At 34.1% G+C, this 21,264-nt stretch overlaps 2 protein-coding genes across 2 annotated transcripts; both read left to right on the top strand.

The window, feature by feature from the left end:
• Positions 1-4,856: 4,856 nt before the first annotated feature.
• LOC107606026 (protein FAR1-RELATED SEQUENCE 5-like) lies at positions 4,857-5,883 on the top strand. The gene is made up of 3 exons (XM_016307994.1): positions 4,857-5,213; positions 5,301-5,446; positions 5,532-5,883. Exons 1-3 carry the CDS (start codon positions 4,857-4,859, stop codon positions 5,881-5,883), a joined length of 855 nt encoding a protein of 284 aa, XP_016163480.1.
• Positions 5,884-5,921: 38 nt separating this feature from the next.
• On the top strand, positions 5,922-7,225 carry LOC107606017 (protein FAR1-RELATED SEQUENCE 6-like). The gene is made up of 3 exons (XM_016307982.1): positions 5,922-5,932; positions 6,023-6,920; positions 7,112-7,225. Exons 1-3 carry the CDS (start codon positions 5,922-5,924, stop codon positions 7,223-7,225), a joined length of 1,023 nt encoding a protein of 340 aa, XP_016163468.1.
• Positions 7,226-21,264: the final 14,039 nt, after the last annotated feature.

Genomic DNA, 21,264 nt, shown 5'->3' with positions numbered 1-21,264 from the left:
TTTCAAAACTCATATCACATCTTCCAACCATATGGCATGAGCATCAATACTAAGAATTCTAATAAAAACAAGGAATTAACAATGTTTTGTAGGCCAACACAGTTACTGAAACAAAATATGCACATTAAATGCATGGAGTGCTATCTACAATATAATGTGACAAGAGATATCTTCCAAAAATAATGCCACTGAACCAAAACCATTTTAATAAAATCAATTGAACATCTTCATAATAACTAAAGAAGCAAGTAAGCAACTGCTTCAAAGTAAGATAAGATACCTTCCAAGAGCCAACCATAACTGCGGCGAGAGACAACAAGCACGAAAGTTATCAGTTTGAATAGTTTGACATTTTGAACTTGGCAGGGCAACTGAGATGGAAGGTTTGGATAGTTTGGAATCTGAGATGTTGCTGGTCTTCTGGTGGAAGCTACCACCTGTTTTAGATTCACAACACAAAAGGGTCCACACCAAACACACATGGCTTAAGTCAACAAAACTATGCTCAACCAATCAGAATTGAAAAGTTCCTAAGATAAACCAGAATCTTGAATGGTTAAATTCACAAAAGAAGCTTGTGACACTAGTAACAACTAGCAATTCTTCTGCATCATTAATATTTTTACCCCAAAAGGGAATCCTCCTCCCTAATATGAAAAAAGGAGACTAATGAAGATATTGTGTCTTTACTATTATGCCAGCATCCTTAGTGCTTCATTCAGATTGATTGAAGCACTAATGAAGATTTAGCATTAGAATTAGCACTGAAAATTTTATCAGAAGAAGAGATGTACCTGCTCACTATGTCCTTGGGAAAAGTAATAAACAAGACTTTTCACTTGAAGCAAAGAGATAAGAGGTCCAGCACAAGCATGCCACAACTCTGAATTCAAAATTTTTCTCACAGAAAAGCAACATGTTGACTTCGGAGCTCTTCTGCATTTTCTATAAAAATATTTGGAAATCCATCAGCAAAAGACTTGGAGAACCATAAAATTAGTCAGCTTTTAAATTTTCTTTTCCTAAACGACGCATGAAGAAATATCAAAACATAATAACATATGTTAAGGGGAAGACAAGTAAAGACTAATACACATTGTTAATAAGCTAAAATTGGAAATAAAATGAATGTTCATTCTGTTAAGTTCAGAGCATAGCCAAATAAGAATTGGAGTGAAGTGATGAATATAGATGAGAAAATGAGAGGGAATAATATATAGGTAGTTCATTGTTTTGCAAGAATTCAGAGAAATTGGGAATGAATTTGTATTTGAACTACAGAATTTTGAGTTTATGGCTTTATGCAGATTAATATATCATTTAATTTATTTTCTACCTTTTATTATTCATATAAGAGGTAGTTTCCACTATCACATAAGTGAAACTCAATTCCAATAAAAACCATTCACTATTTTAATATATAAATGGTTGATTTGCTGAAAGCTTGTTCATGTAATATAAATTTTAATGCTGTATTTGCTTGCTCTTCTCGAATCAAAGATGCGAATAGAGTTAATTAAAAAAATAAATGAATAAACTAACATGATTCTTCTAATATGTTAAAGTAAGCTATAGACTTTAGATAGCTTAAAGAACTTCTACAATCAGTTCCTTTTTTTTTTGGGTAAAGTATACTTTTTGTCCTTGAAATTTAGCAAAAGTTTTAAAAATACTCCTAAGTTTTATTTTGTTTCAATTTTGTCCTAGAAGTTTTCGATTTGCATCAAATATACCCTTGACGGCTAAATTTTCAAAAAATTTAAGACGAATCTAACAACAATGCATGAAAATTATGCTTGATTTGCTTGTGTTGAGAGGTTGTTCTTATGAAATTGCTGTTGAATCAGTCTTAAATTTTTTGAAAATGAAAACTTTTGAAAAAAACAAAATAAAATTTAGAGATATTTTTGATACTTTTGTCAAACTTCAGGGACAAAAAATATACTTTACTTTTTATTTAATCAAAGTTCCTTTTCATCATATCTGTTAATTAAAAAACATGATTCTTTTTTTTTTCCTTTTTTTCTTTTTCTTTTTTCCTTTTTCTTTTCAAGAAAACAAAATAAATTACATCCAAATATTCAGTTACCATTGAAATAACTGGAATAGGAGCCAATACGGCAATACACAATCTATTAATACTTCCCCTAATGAGGCCCTAATTCCAGGCAAAATAGCAACCCCAGAAGCCCCAGCAAGGCAGCAACAATCCCTCAAATTGATGCTTAAGTTTTTTATTTTGCCAAAATTAACAACAACTAATATAAAATCACAGAAATTAAACTAAATTACATTAATTACAAAAAATCACAACAATGCTATAATAATTAAAATCACAGAAATCACAGAAAGGATGTTACGGGAAGGGAGAGGCTGACGACGGTGATGAAGAACGAGAAGGACGGCGACGCTCTCTGGAACGCACAAGATGGCGACGCTCTCTGACGTGACGACGTTCTCCTCGGCTAGTGAGGCGCGCGAAAACTGCGATAACCTTGGCAGGGCGCTGTAGAGGAAGTTTCTTTGTCTTTTTTAACGGGAAAAAGAGGCAAAATTGAAGAGAAGAGAGGGAGATATAAAGTGATATGAAGGGATATGAAGGGATACGTGAGAAACCTAACAAACCAAACAATAAAGTGATTTTTTATAGTATAATCCACATTTGTTTATTTTTTTTGTATGAATGCAAATTGATTAGGGTTTATGGAGAGACAAATAATTTTTGTTAAATGTGTTTTTATTTTTGTGTTTTAGATTATTTATATTTTGAAACGGTAAAATTAAACAATTTGATTAATCTAAAAGAGTAATTTTTGTCTAACATATAAAAAAGAGATATTTAAGTCTTTTACAAAATTAAATAAAAAAATATTTTTATTATTATTAAATTATAAAGATATTTTAGTAATTAGTGATATAATATATATATTTTTAAAACAAAATTAAGTGCTGAAGTAAAAAATAAATTCTATATAACTTATTGTTATTTGTCCATATTTTAAACATATCAGTACGTATGAATTTATTATAGTATCGAAACAAACACCTAAACTGAATTGTCAACATTATTATCGTTTTCATTCTTTGACTCTAGAGAATCGTTTACCCAGAGTTTATATTATTATCTTCAGACTCAGTCTGATGATAGTTTATCATCAACATTCTGCATAATAATTAAAAGGAAAAGTATAGGAGAACAATAATCCTAGTGAACAATATGAATAATGGGATTACAAATATAAATTACTCATAAATTTAATTAATGATATAATTAATTTAATTATACTAATAACCATTTTTCAAAATTTAAAAGGATAAGTCAAAATGGATTTAATTATACTAATAACCATTTAATTATACCAACCTGGGAACTAGCACACATTTCATATCCTCACCATATCCCCTATCTCTTGGTTCCCAGCCCACCCACCCACAACCCACACAGCCCTCCCTGTTCCAACGTCCGGCAGCCTCTCAAGTGGAGAAAAATTTTTTTTCACTACACCCGTCAACCCGTGCACCGTGCAGCTCGGCATAGGTCACCATGATCACGTCCTGTGCAGCCCTTGCAGCCCAAGGCCTCCACCATTGCAGTCCCTATAGCCCAAGGTCTCCACCTATCACAACCATTTTAATGGAGCACAATTCCGTTGAACCGAGTTGTCTCGTGCCAGTTTCTTTTACCGGTGATTCGTTTGACGGAGAAAGTGAACAGTTGGACAAGGTAAATAATGTATCTTATTTCTTTTAGACGTATGTTTATTTTCATATAAATTAGATAGTTATTAAAAGCTCAACATTCTTAATCCATTATGATATTTTGTTACAAACGGAACAATTTGGATGGTGTTCTTGTTCATTCATGTGGTTATTAGTTAAAGTGTAATATATAAGTGGATGATCCGGTGAAAGGATTAGTTTGAATTTTTCTACCTAAAAAGAGAAAACAATTACATTTTTAGAATGGTGGAATGTTATAATACAATGTACTAGTTAGTTGTTACTACTTACTAGTTACAGATTAGGTTCTTGCTAAGTTTTCATAACTAGTTTCAATGAACCATGTGAAAAGTTCTATGGAAGATGAAGTTAGAAATTTATTTACTGGATATGATGAAGTGTTACAATACCTCTTTAATAGGTCACCCTGACATGTTTTGAATATATGTATAGTGTTAAATATGAAAATTTTGCACATGGTTGTGACTAAAATTGTTACAATCCCCATCTGTATGCTATCAAACCATGCATGCACTAACAAGTTTGGATAAATATGGAAGAAAATTATAGGAGCTAATAACGAGACTGTGTACATGGTAGTAGAAGACTCTATTTTAGTTTGTGTAGTGATACTTGATATGTGGTGGATTTATGCATTCTGTATATAAATAATAGTTAACACAATACTAACTCATTAGGTTCCACTTTAGATTAATTCATGCATATTAATAAATTTTAATATCATATTTTTGGATATAGTATTAATAAATTCTATTTAGTTGATATTTTATTATAGTATCTACTTACGTTGTGTATGTTTGATTGTAGGCCATAGAATGTACGGAAATTACTGAGTTGGAATGTAATAACACGAAACTTGTTGATGAGGTTCGGATTCTATTTTATTGTTGTTTTTTTGTTAACCGCATGTTTGAATAGACCATTTATTGTCGTGTGGCTGAAATGATGATTATTTTGAACTGATTTGCAGTTACCAGACCATAGTTGCCTTGCTGATGATGAAATACCAAGTTGGGATACGGTTTGAGCATTTGAAGTTGGCCCAGAATTTTTATGCGACCTATGCAAAAAAAGTTGGTTTCATAAGTAAGATAAGGGCCACAAATTTTGACAGGATGACAAAGCAACCAATCAACCAATCTATCCATTGCAATCGGGAGGGTTTCCGGGCGTCTCGTGTCAAGGCACCCATACGGAAGAACACAATGGCAGGTGTGGGATGTAGAGCAAGAATATATGCAAAGTTCGATAGGGAAAAGCATGATTGGGTCTTGTTGAAGGTTGAACTAAATCACTCGCACCCGTGTTCAACTAGGAAGGCGGTGTACTACCACGAGAACAGGGAGTTAATAATGCATGCGAAGTGTATCATTGAGGTTAATGATGAGGCGGGCATTCGACCCAACAAGACCTTTCTAGCATTAGCCAATGAAGTTGGTGGGCCTTCGAACTTGGGCTTCTCAGAGAAGGACGTCAGGAATTACATTTCATCAAGACTCCGATCCACAAATATAAACGCAGATGTCAAGGAGATGCTAAATTACTTCATGTGAATGAAGGAGTTAAATCCGAACTACTTTTACGCAGTGAATATAAATAAGGATAACAAGTTTACGAGTGCAGTTTGGGTGGATGCAAGGTGTAGGGCATCTTATGAATACTATGGAGAGGTGGTCTCATTTGATACCACATACAGCACGAACCGGTAAAATGTATTTAAGTTCTCATTGTTTAATTATTTTATTTTTTTATTAGTTTCATGTTTCTAAATATAGTTGTTCGTCCTTTAGGCATGGATTGCCGTTCGCTGCTTTCATTGGTGTGAACCACCATGGTAAGTCTACTTTGCAAGGCTGCGCTCTGCTAGGCAGTGAGAAGATCCCGAGTTTTGAGTGGGTGTTCACACAATGGCTGGAGTGCATGGGAACGGCATCGAAGGGCATCATCACAGACCAATGCAAGTCTATGTTTGGTGCAATTAAGAAGGTCCTGCCCAATACACGACACCGGTGGTGCATATGGCATATAACACAAAAGATACACAACAAGCTTGGAGGTTATTCTAGGTTCAAAGAGTTGAATGCTGAGTTGAAACACATTATATGGAACTCTAAGTCGGTTGAGGATTTCGAGGATCATTAGGCTGAGTTCATTGATGAGTTCAACTTACATCACAACAGATGGCTATCAGGTTTGTGTCTTTTTAGGAAAATCATGTGCCGGAAGTGCTTAGATGTTGTTGTGTTCTTGTATTCTGTTCTGAAAAAATGTTCTTATGCAGGGTTTTGTTTTTTGGTGGGTTTGTTTCTTTTTTAGATCTGTTTGAGGACCGACACATGTGGGTGCCTATTTTTTTCAAGAGTCAATTCTGGGCTTCCATGAGGAGTACGCAGAGGAGTGAGGGTATGCACTCATTCTTTGGTGGATACTTAAATTGTAAGACTAGTTTGGTCCAGTTCGTCCACGAATTCGACAATGTCCTAGGAACGAAAGAGCAGAAGGAACTGGAGGACGATGCTGCAGACTCGAGAGGTCTAATCCCATGTTCAACTAGATCCGCCATCGAGAGACGATTTCAAAAAGAGTATACCAACGAGATGTTTAGGGATGTCCAAACCGAGTTTGGCAAGAAGGCTGATTGCACTATTCGTGCCGTAGATGAACAGGGCAACTCCGCTAGGGTAAAAGTGGAAGAGGAAATACTAGTCTATGAGACGACTCGATATGTTACGTTTGACGTCCATTTTGATCATTCGACACACGAGGTTCGATGTGATTGCAACTTGTTCGAGAGTGCAGGTATATTTTGTTGCCACTGTCTTGTAGTACTTTCATCTTACAAAGTTAATGAGGTACCTTCCTGCTATGTTTTACCTCGTTGGAGCAAGAACATAAAGCGCAAGCACACCTACATTAAGAGTAGCCACGACTTTAGACGTTCAAATGAAAGCCACAACATATTCAGAGAGTTGTGTGCACATTTCTACAATGTTGCACAGGAATTCGTGGACTGTGATGATGAGGCAGACATGCTGCATAATGTTCTGGAGGATGCAAGGGCCAAGCTAGTAGATTACCGTGGTAAGATGCGAAATAACACTGTCGCTACTGCACACAATAGCATCATCACAGGCCCTTCAACCATTTTCGGCACAGAGGACATTCAGGCCCCATCAAAGGTAACCACTAAAGGTCGTCCAAAAGGCAAAAGGCTAGGATATGAGTTGGATAAATGAATCAGAAAATCCATGCAGAGAAAGCGGAAGAGTGTACGCAAGGTATGTATATGAATTAAAGTTAAACTTCACTTTTACAACAGTTTTTATTACGTCGATAGTGGGTTGGTTTTGATTGAGCTTGTTTGTTTCAGGATAATCGTGTAGAATCTGCTGCAAATCAAGCTTTGAAGGCTTCCACTCAGCAGATTGCTAAGCAAGGACTTGGTGGATTCATGTCGCTCTTAAACTCCTTTGACAATACCTAGATTGTTTACGATAATACATCCATTATGTTATATTAGAGGTCCCTTTTGTTAGGTCATACAACTCAATATGTATGTTTCATGGTCATTTTCTTTGTTTAGGTTTTCTATGACAAGAAAATTATGAAATTGGTATTTTTATGGCATTATCTTGATGCTACTCACGTATCTGGCCTGTTTATATTTTTCTAGATGTCGATTGACTGGGTGTAGAATACTGTCTGCATAAATACATGTCGTATAATATGTATTTTAACCATTTAATAAATTTGGAATGTTGTGTGCTTTTAACTTCGAGTGGCATGTCTAGGATGTTCGCTTTACTACGGTTATTGATTGTTATTTTTCTGGTGTTTGGATGGTTACTTCTTATCAGATTAGCTATTTGTTTTTTATTATTTAAATGTCATATAGTATGGATGTTCGATTCCTTAGGCTTGTGCATGGTTATTTTTTTTATATACGAGTGTCTTAGTAACTAAGATAAATAAAGCGGATGTTCGGTTTAGCAGGTTTGCAGATGGTTATTTCTATTTATTTCTGGATGGTTATTTAGTGTGTATCACGAATGGAATGTTATTGTTCACGAGTTATAATTGATTATTTAAATGTCATAGTATGGATGTTTGATTCCTTAGGCTTGTGCATGGTTATTTTTTTATATACGAGTGGCTTAGTAACTAAGATAAATAAAGCGGATGATCGGTTTAGTAGGTTTACAGATGGTTATTTCTATTTGTTTCTGGATGGTTATTTAGTGTGTATCACGAATGGAATGTTATTATTCACGAGTTATAATGTGGATGTTCACCTCAATATATTACTGGATGGTTACTTTTAATGTGGATTACGAATGGCTAGTGATTAGTTATAGGATTTATAATGTGGATGTTCACGTCATTAGGTGAGTGGATGGTTACTTTTAGTGTGGATACAAAATTGCATGTTATTACTTACAATAGTTATAATATGGATGTTCACTGGCTCAGGTTCGTGGATGGTTATTTCTAATTTTGCCAGTATAATTTTTGCCTGTGGATTGCGAATTGTTTTTTTTAGTGTGTATTACGAATGGTGTCTTAGTAGTATATCGCGGATGGTCGGCTTAGTAGGATAGAGTATGGTTATTTCTATAGGTTTTCGGGTGTTTATTTATAAAACTTAAGAGTTGTCTGTTATTAGGTACAACTAGTACAAGGAAGATGTTTGATTTATTACTTGGGTGGATGGTTATTTCAGTTTTAAGTTGTGATTCACCTTGTGTGTGGATGGATCCGCTTAATACCTTTGTTGTTCCTTACTCTTAGCTTTTAGGAATCGTTAACTACATGCAACAAAACCAAATGTATTGCAATAGAAATAAACCATATAAATGGATTTTGCCATGATAATGTAGCAACTCTGTTGTAATAAAACTCCAACCCATGGACACAAAAAGAAGCTAAGAAGATTTGAGCGTATTGTTTGAAAACTAAGTACAACTATCGCATTCTCCTTTTCCGGGTCTTCCTCACAGGTAATTCTCCCACTCTTTCCATCAATGACCTTGTACTTGGTGCTGTGAAGGGTGATTTTACCTCCTTTTTCGTGTTTCTTTGACGGTTGCGGCGAACACGTCCGTCTTTCTGCTCCAACAAAGATTGCACCAGCTGGATTGATTCATTATGGGCTCCCATGACAATATCTAACATCAGCTCAAATCTCATTGACAGAAGCATTTCCTTTGTAGTTTTTAAAAATACCAGCACGTTGTTTAATGTTTCAAATTAACATGAGATGGTAAAAACAACCAAAACATAAACCGACATGTTAACTTACATTATTCCATTCGTCTATGTTACAATCTTCATTCCATGTCTCCATGAATTTGATGGCATAGATACCGCAGTCCCAACTAGATAATCAAGTAAAACCGATGCCATCAATAAAATGGTTATGCTAAACCCACTAACAAAATGATCATTTATTGGGTTTGTTTGTTTGAACTACTTACCCGTTTGGTTGCATGGGGACTTTGGCATACGCACACACTGGACCGTTTGGACTCCGGTCATACGTCGGGATGGCCACCCTAGCCATGTCTTCAATTAGCCGTCCCTGAAAATCACTCAGCAATCTCTCTTTAGCATATGTTTTAAGTGGTTCATGTATTCATTAATAATGCTTAAAGAAGTGTTTGATCTTATCGGATATGAATCTAGTTTCTTCCTTTCATCGTCAGGTGCCTCATCATGAAGACTATCGATTACCATAATCCTTTTCCTTGCTACTTCAAATGCATATAGCCACCAGTGTCCTTTTGAACACATCGAAATAAACCACTGTCACAAAAATTCACGCGTCACAACATAGTCAAACATTAAACGTATGGTATACCATCAAGCACAAATAGATCAAATTCCGCACAAGTCAAACAATCATCTCAATCTACGGGCACCAATAGGCGATACATCCCCCGTCCTAATTATGATGGATTCTATTCAACAAGAACTACTCAACAGGTCGATCAAGAAAAAACATCAAGAATTGTGTTACATATGCAACAAACACCTAGCAAACTATGCATACTAATTGACACGGACAACTATATTCTTGTCTAAATATGCTGTGTCATGCAACATGTAAAATACATCAATGTCTCACCCATTTTGTTTTTGCTGCATCCACTTTGTTAAAGAATCTGGAATCCTCTCCAAAGTTTGGACCCAAGCCTTCATACACCGCAACTGGCCCGTTATGGAATGATTTGAGGTTGTGCGGTTGCATGACTGTTTCCTGTTGTAGGAGGATCAGTCAGTTATAAAGTGCCTACAATAAGTTGTGAAAATATTATATTATTCATTCCAATATGCCCGGACAGACACAGTAGAAATCGCGTTTGAATCTCTCGGACTGTGCATCATTGAATGTGTAACACATCCATTGAATGATCTGTGGTGCAAAATTTAAAACCATGATATAAAGTGTACGAAGAATGCAACAAGTGAAGCTAAAACATCGAGATTAAGCACTTACGTTGCTGTTAACCCAACCCCATGCTTTCAATGTTAATAGATCCTTCCTCAACAGTCGAAGATATGGCCTACCTTCATAGGTTGCCAACAGCTCATCTTCGTTGAGGGAAGAGCTCAGAATCCAATCTCGGACGGTGTCTTCCTTCTCCTCTCCTAACTTAACATCCTTAAGACTTGGATGTACTACTGTGATGGGGGTGTGATTGGTGGCTTCTCAAGTTGTGTCAAGCCCAGTGAAAAGATAGGCCTTCCAGGACTCGGGGTCTGGCACTGTGACTTATTCGGCATCACGGTCTGTAGGGGTTCCATTTCCAAAGGATTGCTATATTTCTTCTGTTCAATTTTTACCAATATCTCTTCGACTTCTGGACTCTCTGCATCGAAGTCGACAAAATAAGGTAAGTCAGTTATCACTCTGATGTAAGTCACATGTAAATCAAGATACATCCATTACATATCTACAATAGATGTAAACTGATAGAGCTTACCTATCAAAATCATATTCAGTTACTTGCTCTGTTACTGTGGAAGGTGTAATTGGATGAAATTGTAGCCCATCAAACTATTTGGCATCCTGATTTAAGTGCTCACCTGTCAGGCTTGACCTGTGATCAAATAAACGGCGCTTTGGAATAACATGTGGCACGTGGTCGTCGTCATCGGAGTCTGAAATAACTGCACTCCTCTTCTTGTGCGTCTCAGTAGCACGTGCTGTATGGTTGCCTTTACCGAATTTGGGTCTGACGATGAGCAGCTTTCTTCGGGTGCCTATCTTACTTTCCTGAATATGGTATATACACCACATTATCTTGCTTTTAGAAAGAAACAGCTATGTTATATACTCACATACAAATCAATGACCACAACAGAAAATTCACTTCGTAAGAAACATCAATACTAGATCGTAGTAATTAATTTATGATGCCAACACATGTAGACACTAAGATGAACTCACCCCTAGTGGTTCTGTAGGGTTCTGTAGGGCTTCCAGGAAGTTTTGATTCACATGTCCTTGATGGTGTTTCAGCTGGTTTCTTATAGTCCATATTTTTAACAGATGCCTCTTTGCATTCCTGTGTACATTAAGCGACAATTCCACATACCAACTTTAATTAGTTTGACATACAAGTACACTGTTGTGGAACCTATAAAGCATCTAAATTCTATAGGAGCATGAGTCCATTTGTGCAATTAAAAATAAACACCAGAAATTATAATCTAATCTAAATGCCTATGACTTTAATGTTGCCCGTGCTTTAAATTGCAAAGTACACATTACCTTTTGAGCCGCTTTACTCCTGCATTCTCTCTTTCCGCTCTTTTTTTAGCTGCATATTCTCCCCCCTTCTTCCTGGTTTGCAATTTTGGATCCTCTCGAAATTTGGCCCTCTTTCCGATGGGACCCTAACATCAAAGGGTCAACTGAGGGTACGAAACGCTCATCCAAAAGCCTAAGGTAGAAAACAATAAATGTCTTAGGTTGATTATATTATAATAGAGAATATATCATCCATCCTAGTACCTCATCAATTACATTGTTTGCCTTTTTTTCAAGTTCTGATGCAGTCCATGCAGTCAACCATGGCTCCGGTTCTTGACAGCGATCTAGTGGCCCATGCCTTAGCCGCTAAAAGTACAAGAGCTGGATGGAAAGATTGTACGGTTTCTTAGTTCATCATTACCACAAGTGGGCTAAATAACTAAATGAACAATTAAACATACCATTAGGGCAAACATGCAGCCGCCACAGGTTTCAAGCTTCTTATTTTGGTGTGTTTCAATCGCCTTCCCTAGCCAATTTAATGTCTTCTATGCCCAGTTAAATTTGCTTGGATCTGAGACATCCAAAATTGGAGGAATGTGCCATGGAGAAATTGTTTGTTGGCTGGTTGGACACAGGAACGTCTTTAAGACCACCAATATAAAGTACCTTCTAAAATTAAACCTATCCGCTTCTGTTTCCATAGGACAGACATAAACAAAGTCACGCAGCTGAGTGGTTGTCTTCTTTTTAAATTGCTCTTTGATTTCCCGGTGAGCCGGATTTTTTTTTCTATTTTCGGAATGTCAACTCCTACATTTCATATTGAAACAAGCAAATAGAATAAATTTAACTATACCTAAGAGCAAAACCCACAGCAAAATATATGACAACAATTTCACAATTTAATATAAGGAGCTGACCATTGGAGGGTATCCCTAATGCCCTTCCTATTAACTCAGAACTAACTGGAATGTCGCCGACATCCACTATAAGTGTGACTGTCTCCACATCATAAGCCCTGGCCAGTTGAATCATTATCGTCTGTTTGACTGCCCAGCGAGGAATCTGCTTCACAAAGCCAAACCCAATAGAATCTATCTCAGCTAGCTTCGCATTGGCATTCATTTCTTGCAAGTGAGTTATCATCCCGTTGATGTAGCATGGAGAACATCGCATCTCCACTAATTTCTGTTAAGCAACACAATCAAGTTATTAGAAATAAAAAGAATCAAACATTTGTTAACACAAACTACTGCTTACCTTTTTCCCCATTAAAATGCGGTTCAGCAGGTGAAAATCAAAGCAGGTTCTTGCCTGTCAGGAAACATTCAACCATAAGTCTTGATACAAAACACACATTATCATTTTACTATAATTGAAAAAACAACCAACAAAAAAAAAAAAAAGAAATCACTGGCAGCCCAACAAAACGTCCTGCGCAATTCAAGTAAACAGCAAAGAGTCTGACATTGGTCATAACATGCTCCATATAAGATAATGAGTTAAAATTTGGCCTTCCGATTACAACATGAACCCACCCAATTCCTGATAACAATTACTTATTTTTATTAACACTGTAAATTATTAACATAAAACAAATCCTTCATAACTGTTGTAGGTCAACTCAAAAACGTAAATTGTTTCACCTTCATATATTATATTAGTCTGCTCGCATTATTTAGCAAAATTTCAAAAAGAAACAAAAATTGTTTTTGTCTAACTATGTATTATTATCTAAATTTTAAAACGATTCTCTACAACATCCAAGGTTGATAATTATATATTCATACATACCTAGACAAGATACATGATGCAACTATAATTTTTACAACCAATCTTACTCATATCTACTTAAGCTACCGCAAAAAGCCATCTCATTTTTTGCATCAATCTTTTCGTAAAAATTGAACATCCGTAACTTATTGAAATTAAAGGTCAATCAAATGAACCAAGAAAGATATAAAGAAAAGAATACTAAAATATCAAGCACAGGCTCCATCAAATTTCAAACATGTTTCCTTTAATCCAAGGATCCATCCTTTCTTACAAAATTGAACACCCGTAATTTATAGAAAATAATGATCAATAAAATGAACCAGAAACAGACAACAAAAACAAAACTAAAATATCAAGCATGGCTCCAACGAATTTCAAACATGTTTGCCTTAATCCAAGGATCCATTAACCATTTGACATTACTATCCATGCTATAATTTAAAAAAAATATATCAAAATCAACAGCATAACACCCCACAGTCGTGTGCAGTAAAAGTACATAGCAATTTTAAAAAAAAAATAAATGTTAAACAAGGTCCTTGGAAGCAAAGTTATTAAATTTGAAGTTCTAATTACGTAAGTCACCAAAACAACACCTAATATTGATTGCGATGGTTATCAAATATGCTGATCAACATGTAAATAGAATCTTTACATGGTTAGACTCAACGCCAATAGTACATTCACTTACATCCATTCCAATCAAATGGATCAAATGCAAGTGGACATGTGAGGATTAAGTAAAATACAGTTTTAGCTAATACTAGAACATTGTCAATAGATCCAAAATTATACTTTCAACTTTTTCTTAAAATAAACCAACAGGATTCCAATTCAAACTATCTCTTTTATATCAAATATTCATAATCAGAGTATTTAACAGTTTCTAAATTTTGACAGCCTCTTAGGTTAGGTTTTGGAATAAAAAAAAATTTTAACTTTGTCAACCAACTTGCAAACACCTGGAAAAAATTTTCAACCATACTTTAATGAATAAAATGAGAATTAAAATGTAGTGAGAGTACATAGGCAGTAAGAGTACAAAGGCCTAACACCCACAGTCGTGTGCAGTAAGAGTACATAGGCAGTTTAGAAAAAATTCAAGTTAAAAAAGGTCCTTGCAAGCGTAGCTGCTTAAAAAATTGAACTTCTAAGTACCTAAATCACCAAAACAAGTCCTAATATAACCAGCTTTCGCAACGAAAACAAAACTAAAATATAAGCATGGCTCCAACGAATTTCAAACATGTTTGCCTTAATCCAAGGATCCATTAACCATATGATATTACTATCCATGCTATAATTTAAAAAAGAAACATATCAAAATCAACAGCATAACACCCCACAGTCGTGTGCAGTAAGAGTACATAGCAATTTAAAAAAAAATGTTAAACAAGGTCCTAGGAAGCATAGTTATTAAATTTGAAGTTCTAATTACGTAAGTCACCAAAACAACACCTAATATTGATTGCGATGGTTATTAAATATGCTGATCAAAATGTAAATAGAGTCTTTGCACAGTTAGACTCAACGCCAATAGTACTTTCACTTACATCCATTCCAATCAAATGGATCAAATGCAAGTGGACATGTGAGGATTAAGTAAAATACACTTTTAGCTAATACTAGAACATTGTCAATAGATCCAAAATTATACTTTCAATTTTTTCTTAAAATAAACCAACAAGATTCCAATTCAAGCCTATCTCTTTTATATCAAATATTCATAATCAGAGTATTTAACAGTTTCTAAATTTTGACAGCCTCTTAAGTTAGGTTTTGGAATAAAAAAAATTTTTAACTTTGTCAACCAACTTGCAAACACCTGGAAAAAATTTTCAACCATACTTTAATGAATAAAATGAGAATTAAAATGTAGTGAGAGTACATAGGCAGTAAGAGTACAAAGGCCTAACACCCACAGTCGTGTGCAGTAAGAGTACATAGGCAGTTTAGAAAAAATTCAAGTTAAAAAAGGTCCTTGCAAGCGTAGCTGCTTAAAAAATTGAACTTCTAAGTACCTAAATCACCAAAACAAGTTCTAATATAACCAGCTTTCGCAACGAAAACAAAACTAAAATATCAAGCATGGCTCCAACGAATTTCAAACATGTTTGCCTTAATCCAAGAATCCATTAACCATTTGATATTACTATCCATGCTATAATTTAAAAAAGAAACATATCAAAATCAACATCATAACACCCCACAGTCGTGAGCAGTAAGAGTACATAGCAATTTAAAAAAAAAATTAAATGTTAAACAAGTTCCTTGGAAGCATAGTTATTAAATTTTGAAGTTCTAATTACGTAAGTCACCAAAACAACACCTAATATTGATTGCGATGGTTATCAAATATGCTGATCAACATGTAAATAGAGTCTTTGCACGGTTAGACTCAACACCAATAGTACTTTCACTTACATCCATTCCAATCAAATGGATCAAATGCAAGTGGACATGTGAGGATTAAGTAAAATACACTTTTAGCTAATACTAGAACATTGTCAATAGATCCAAAATTATACTTTCAATTTTTTCTTAAAATAAACCAACAGGATTCCAATTCAAGCCAATTTCTTTTATATCTAATATTCATAATCAGAGTATTTAACAGTTTCTAAATTTTGATAGCCTCTTAGGTTAGGTTTTGGAATAAAAAAAAATTAACTTTGTCAACCAACTTGCAAACACCTGGAAAAAATTTTCAACCATACTCTAATGAATAAAATGAGAATTAAAATATAGTGAGAGTACATAGGCAGTAAGAATACAAAGGCCTAACACCCACAGTCGTGTGCAGTAAGAGTACATAGGCAGTTTAGAAAAAATTCAAGTTAAAAAAGGTCCTTGCAAGCGTAGCTACTTAAAAAATTGAACTTCTAAGTACTTAAATCACCAAAACAAGTCCTAATATAACCCGCTTTCGCAACGAAAACAAAACTAAAATATCAAGCATGGCTCCAACGAATTTCAAACATGTTTGCCTTAATCCAAAGATCCATTAACCATCTGATATTACTATCCATGCTATAATTTAAAAAAGAAACATATCAAAATCAACAGCATAACACCCCACAGTCGTGTGCAGTAAGAGTACATAGAAATTTTAAAAAAAAATAAATGTTAAACAAGGTCCTTGGAATCATAGTTATTAAATTTGAAGTTCTAATTACGTAAGTCACCAAAACAACACCTAATATTGATTGCGATGGTTATCAAATATGCTGAGAGTCTTTGCACGGTTAGACTCAACGCCAATAGTACTTTCACTTACATCCATTCCAATCAAATGGATCAAATGCAAGTGGACATGTGAGGATTAAGTAAAATACACTTTTAGCTAATACTAGAACATTGTCAATAGATCCAAAATTATACTTTCAATTTTTTCTTAAAATAAACCAACAGAATTCCAATTCAAACCTATCTCTTTTATGTCAAATATTCATAATAAGAGTATTTAACAGTTTCTAAATTTTGACAGTCTCTTAGGTTAGGTTTTGGAATAAAAAAAAATTTTTAACTTTGTCAACCAACTTGCGAACCCCTGGAAAAAATTTTCAACCATACTTTAATGAATAAAATGAGAATTAAAATATAGTGAGAGTACATAGGCAGTAAGAGTACAAAGGCCTAACACCCACAGTCGTGTGCAGTAAGAGTACATAGGTAGTTTAGAAAAAAATTAAGTTAAAAAAGGTCCTTGCAAGCGTAGCTGCTTAAAAAATTGAACTTCTAAGTACCTAAATCACCAAAACAAGTCCTAATATAACCAGCTTTTGCAACGAAAACAAAATTAAAATATCAAGCATGGCTCCAACGAATTTCAAACATGTTTGCCTTAATCCAAGAATCCATTAACCATCTGATATTACTATCCATGCTATAATTTAAAAAAGAAACATATCAAAATCGACAACATAACACCCCACAGTCGTGTGCAGTAAGAGTACATAGCAATTTAAAAAAAAATTAAATGTTAAACAAGTTCCTTGCAAGCATAGTTATTAAATTTTGAAGTTCTAATTACGTAAGTCACCAAAACAACACCTAATATTGATTGCGATGGTTATCAAATATGCTGATCAAACATGTAAATAGCGTCTTTGCATGGTTAGACTCAACGCCAATAGTACTTTCACTTACATCCATTCCAATCAAATGGATCAAATGCAAGTGGACATGTGAGGATTTAGTAAAATACACTTTTAGCTAATACTAGAACATTGTCAATAGATCCAAAATTATACTTTCAATTTTTTCTTAATATAAACCAACAGAATTCCAATTCAAGCCTATCTCTTCTATATCAAATATTCATAATCGGAGTATTTAACAGTTTCTAAATTTTGACAGCCTCTTAGGTTAGGTTTTGGAATGAAAAAATTTTTTTTTTAACTTTGTCAACCAACTTGCAAACACCTGGAAAAAATTTTCAACCATGGGTTATTGAATAAAATGAGAATTAAAATGTAGTGAGAGTACATAGGCAGTAAGAGTACAAAGGCCTAACACCCACAGTCGTGTGCAGTAAGAGTACATAGGCAGTTTAGAAAAAATTTAAGTTAAAAAAGGTCCTTGCAAGCGTAGCTGCTTAAAAAATTGAACTTCTAAGTACCTAAATCACCAAAACAAGTCCTAATATAACCAGCTTTCGCAACGAAAACAAAACTAAAATATCAAGCATGGCTCCAACGAATTTCAAACATGTTTGCCTTAATCCAAGAATCCATTAACCATCTGATATTACTATCCATGCTATAATTTAAAAAAGAAACATATCAAAATCAACAGCATAACACCCCACAGTCGTGTGCAGTAAAAGTACATAGCAATTTAAAAAAAAAAATAAATGTTAAACAAGGTCCTTGGAAGCATAGTTATTAAATTTGAAGTTCTAATTACGTAAGTCACCAAAACAAAACCTAATATTGATTGCGATGGGTATCAAATATGCTGATCAACATGTAAATAGAATCTTTGCATGGTTAGACTCAACGCCAATAGTACTTTCACTTACATCCATTCCAATCAAATGGATCAAATGCAAATGGACATGTGAGGATTAAGTAAAATACACTTTTAGCTAATACTAGAACATTGTCAATAGATCCAAAATTATACTTTCAATTTTTTCTTAAAATAAACCAACAGGATTCCAATTCAAACCTATCTCTTTTATGTCAAATATTCATAATAAGAGTATTTAACAGTTTCTAAATTTTGACAACCTCTTAGGTTAGGTTTTGGAATAAAAAAAAATTTTTAACTTTATCAACCAACTTGCAAACACCTGGAAAAAATTTTCAACCATACCTTAATGAATAAAATGAGAATTAAAATATAGTGAGAGTACATAGGCAGTAAGAGTACAAAGGCCTAACACCCACAGTCGTGTGCAGTAAGAGTACATAGGCAGTTTAGAAAAAATTCAAGTTAAAAAAGGTCCTTGCAAGCGTAGCTGCTTAAAAAATTGAACTTCTAAGTACCTATCACCAAAACAAGTCCTAATATAACCAGCTTTCACAACGAAAACAAAACTAAAATATAAGCATGGCTCCAACGAATTTCAAACATGTTTGCCTTAATCCAAGGATCCATTAACCATATGATATTACTATCCATGCTATAATTTAAAAAAGAAACATATCAAAATCAACAGCATAACACCCCACAGTCGTGTGCAGTAAGAGTACATAGCAATTTAAAAAAATGTTAAACAAGGTCCTTGGAAGCATAGTTATTAAATTTGATGTTCTAATTACGTAAGTCACCAAAACAACACCTAATATTGATTGCGATGGTTATCAAATATGCTGATCAAAATGTAAATAGAGTCTTTGCACGGTTAGACTCAACGCCAATAGTACTTTCACTTACATCCATTCCAATCAAATGGATCAAATGGAAGTGGACAAGTGAGGATTAAGTAAAATACACTTTTATCTAATACTAGAACATTGTCAACAGATCCAAAATTATACTTTCAATTTTTTCTTAGAATAAACCAACAGGATTCCAATTCAAGCCTATCTCTTTTATATCAAATATTCATAATCAGAATATTTAACAGTTTCTAAATTTTGACAGCCTCTTAAGTTAGGTTTTGGAATAAAAAAAAATTTTTAACTTTGTCAACCAACTTGCAAACACCTAAAAAAAATTTTCAACCATACTTTAATGAATAAAATGAGAATTAAAATGTACTGAGAGTACATAGGCAGTAAGAATACAAAGGCATAACACCCACAGTCGTGTGCAGTAAGAGTACATAGGCAGTTTAGAAAAAATTCAAGTTAAAAAAGGTCCTTGCAAGCGTAGCTGTTTAAAAAATTGAACTTCTACGTACCTAAATCACCAAAACAAGTCCTAATATAACCAGCTTTCACAACGAAAACAAAACTAAAATATCAAGCATGGCTCCAACGAATTTCAAACATGTTTGCCTTAATCCAACGATCCATTAACCATCTGATATTACTATCCATGCTATAATTTAAAAAAGAAACATATCAAAATCAACAACATAACACCCCACAGTCGTGTGCAGTAAAAGTACATAGCAATTTAAAAAAAAATAAATGTTAAACAAGGTCCTTGGAAGCATAGTTATTAAATTTGAAGTTCTAATTACGTAAGTCACCAAAACAACACCTAATATTGATTGCGATGTTTATCAAATATGCTGATCAACATGTAAATAGAGTCTTTGCACGGTTAGACTCAACGCCAATAGTACTTTCACTTACATCCATTCCAATCAAATGGATCAAATGCAAGTGGACATGTGAGGATTAAGTAAAATATACTTTTAGCTAATACTAGAACATTGTCAATAGATTCAAAATTATACTTTCAATTTTTTCTTAAAATAAACCAACAGGATTCCAATTCAAGCCTATCTCTTTTATTTCAAATATTCATAATCAGAGTATTTAACAGTTTCTAAATTTTGACAGCCTCTTAGGTTAGGTTTTGGAATAAATTTTTTTTTTAACTTTGTCAACCAACTTGCAAACACCTGGAAAAAATTTTCAACCATACTTTAATGAATAAAATGAGAATTAAAATGTAGTGAGAGTACATAGGCCGTAAGAGTACAAAGGCCTAACACCCACAGTCGTGTGCAGTAAGAGTACATAGGCAGTTTAGAAAAAATTCAAGTTAAAAAAGGTCCTTGCAAGCGTAGCTGCTTAAAAAATTGAACTTCTAAGTACCTAAATCACAAAAACAAGTCCTAATATAACCAGCTTTCGCAACGAAAACAAAACTAAAATATCAAGCATGGCTCCAAAGAATTTCAAACATGTTTGCCTTAATCCAAGGATCCATTAACCATCTGATATTACTATCCATGCTATAATTTAAAAAAGAAACATATCAAAATCAACATCATAACACCCCACAGTCGTGTGCAGTAAGAGTACATAGCAATTTAAAAAAAATTAAATGTTAAACAAGTTCCTTGGAAGCATAGTTATTAAATTTTGAAGTTCTAATTACGTAAGTCACCAAAACAACACCTAATATTGATTGCGATGGTTATCAAATATGCTGATCAACATGTAAATAGAGTCTTTGCACGGTTAGACTCAACACCAATAGTACTTTCACTTACATCCATTCCAATCAAATGGATCAAATGCAAGTGGACATGTGAGGATTAAGTAAAATATACTTTTAGCTAATACTAGAACATTGTCAATAGATTCAAAATTATACTTTCAATTTTTTCTTAAATAAACCAACAGGATTTCAATTCAAGCCTATCTCTTTTATATCAAATATTCAAAATCAGAGTATTTAACAGTTTCTAAATTTTGACAGCCTCTTAGGTTAGGTTTTGGAATAAATTTTTTTTTTAACTTTGTCAACCAACTTGCAAACACCTGGAAAAAATTTTCAACCATACTTTAATGAATAAAATGAGAATTAAAATGTAGTGAGAGTACATAGGCCGTAAGAGTACAAAGGCCTAACACCCA

The sequence above is a fragment of the Arachis ipaensis genome, chromosome B1 (assembly GCF_059453495.1).
Source record: "Arachis ipaensis isolate K30076 ecotype BB chromosome B1, ASM5945349v1, whole genome shotgun sequence".
NCBI classification, from domain to species: Eukaryota; Viridiplantae; Streptophyta; class Magnoliopsida; order Fabales; family Fabaceae; genus Arachis; species Arachis ipaensis.
This window is presented reverse-complemented; position numbering and strand designations above follow the sequence as displayed.

Coding starts and splice junctions, on each gene's coding strand:
- LOC107606026 (XM_016307994.1), top strand. CDS start 4,857: ATGACAAAGCAACCAATCAACCAATCTATCCATTGCAATCGGGAGGGT. Junction 5,214..5,300: donor TGGGCTTCTCAGAGAAGGAC/GTCAGGAATTAC, acceptor ATGTGAATGAAG/GAGTTAAATCCGAACTACTT. Junction 5,447..5,531: donor ACCACATACAGCACGAACCG/GTAAAATGTATT, acceptor TTCGTCCTTTAG/GCATGGATTGCCGTTCGCTG.
- LOC107606017 (XM_016307982.1), top strand. Junction 6,921..7,111: donor ACATTCAGGCCCCATCAAAG/GTAACCACTAAA, acceptor TGTTTGTTTCAG/GATAATCGTGTAGAATCTGC.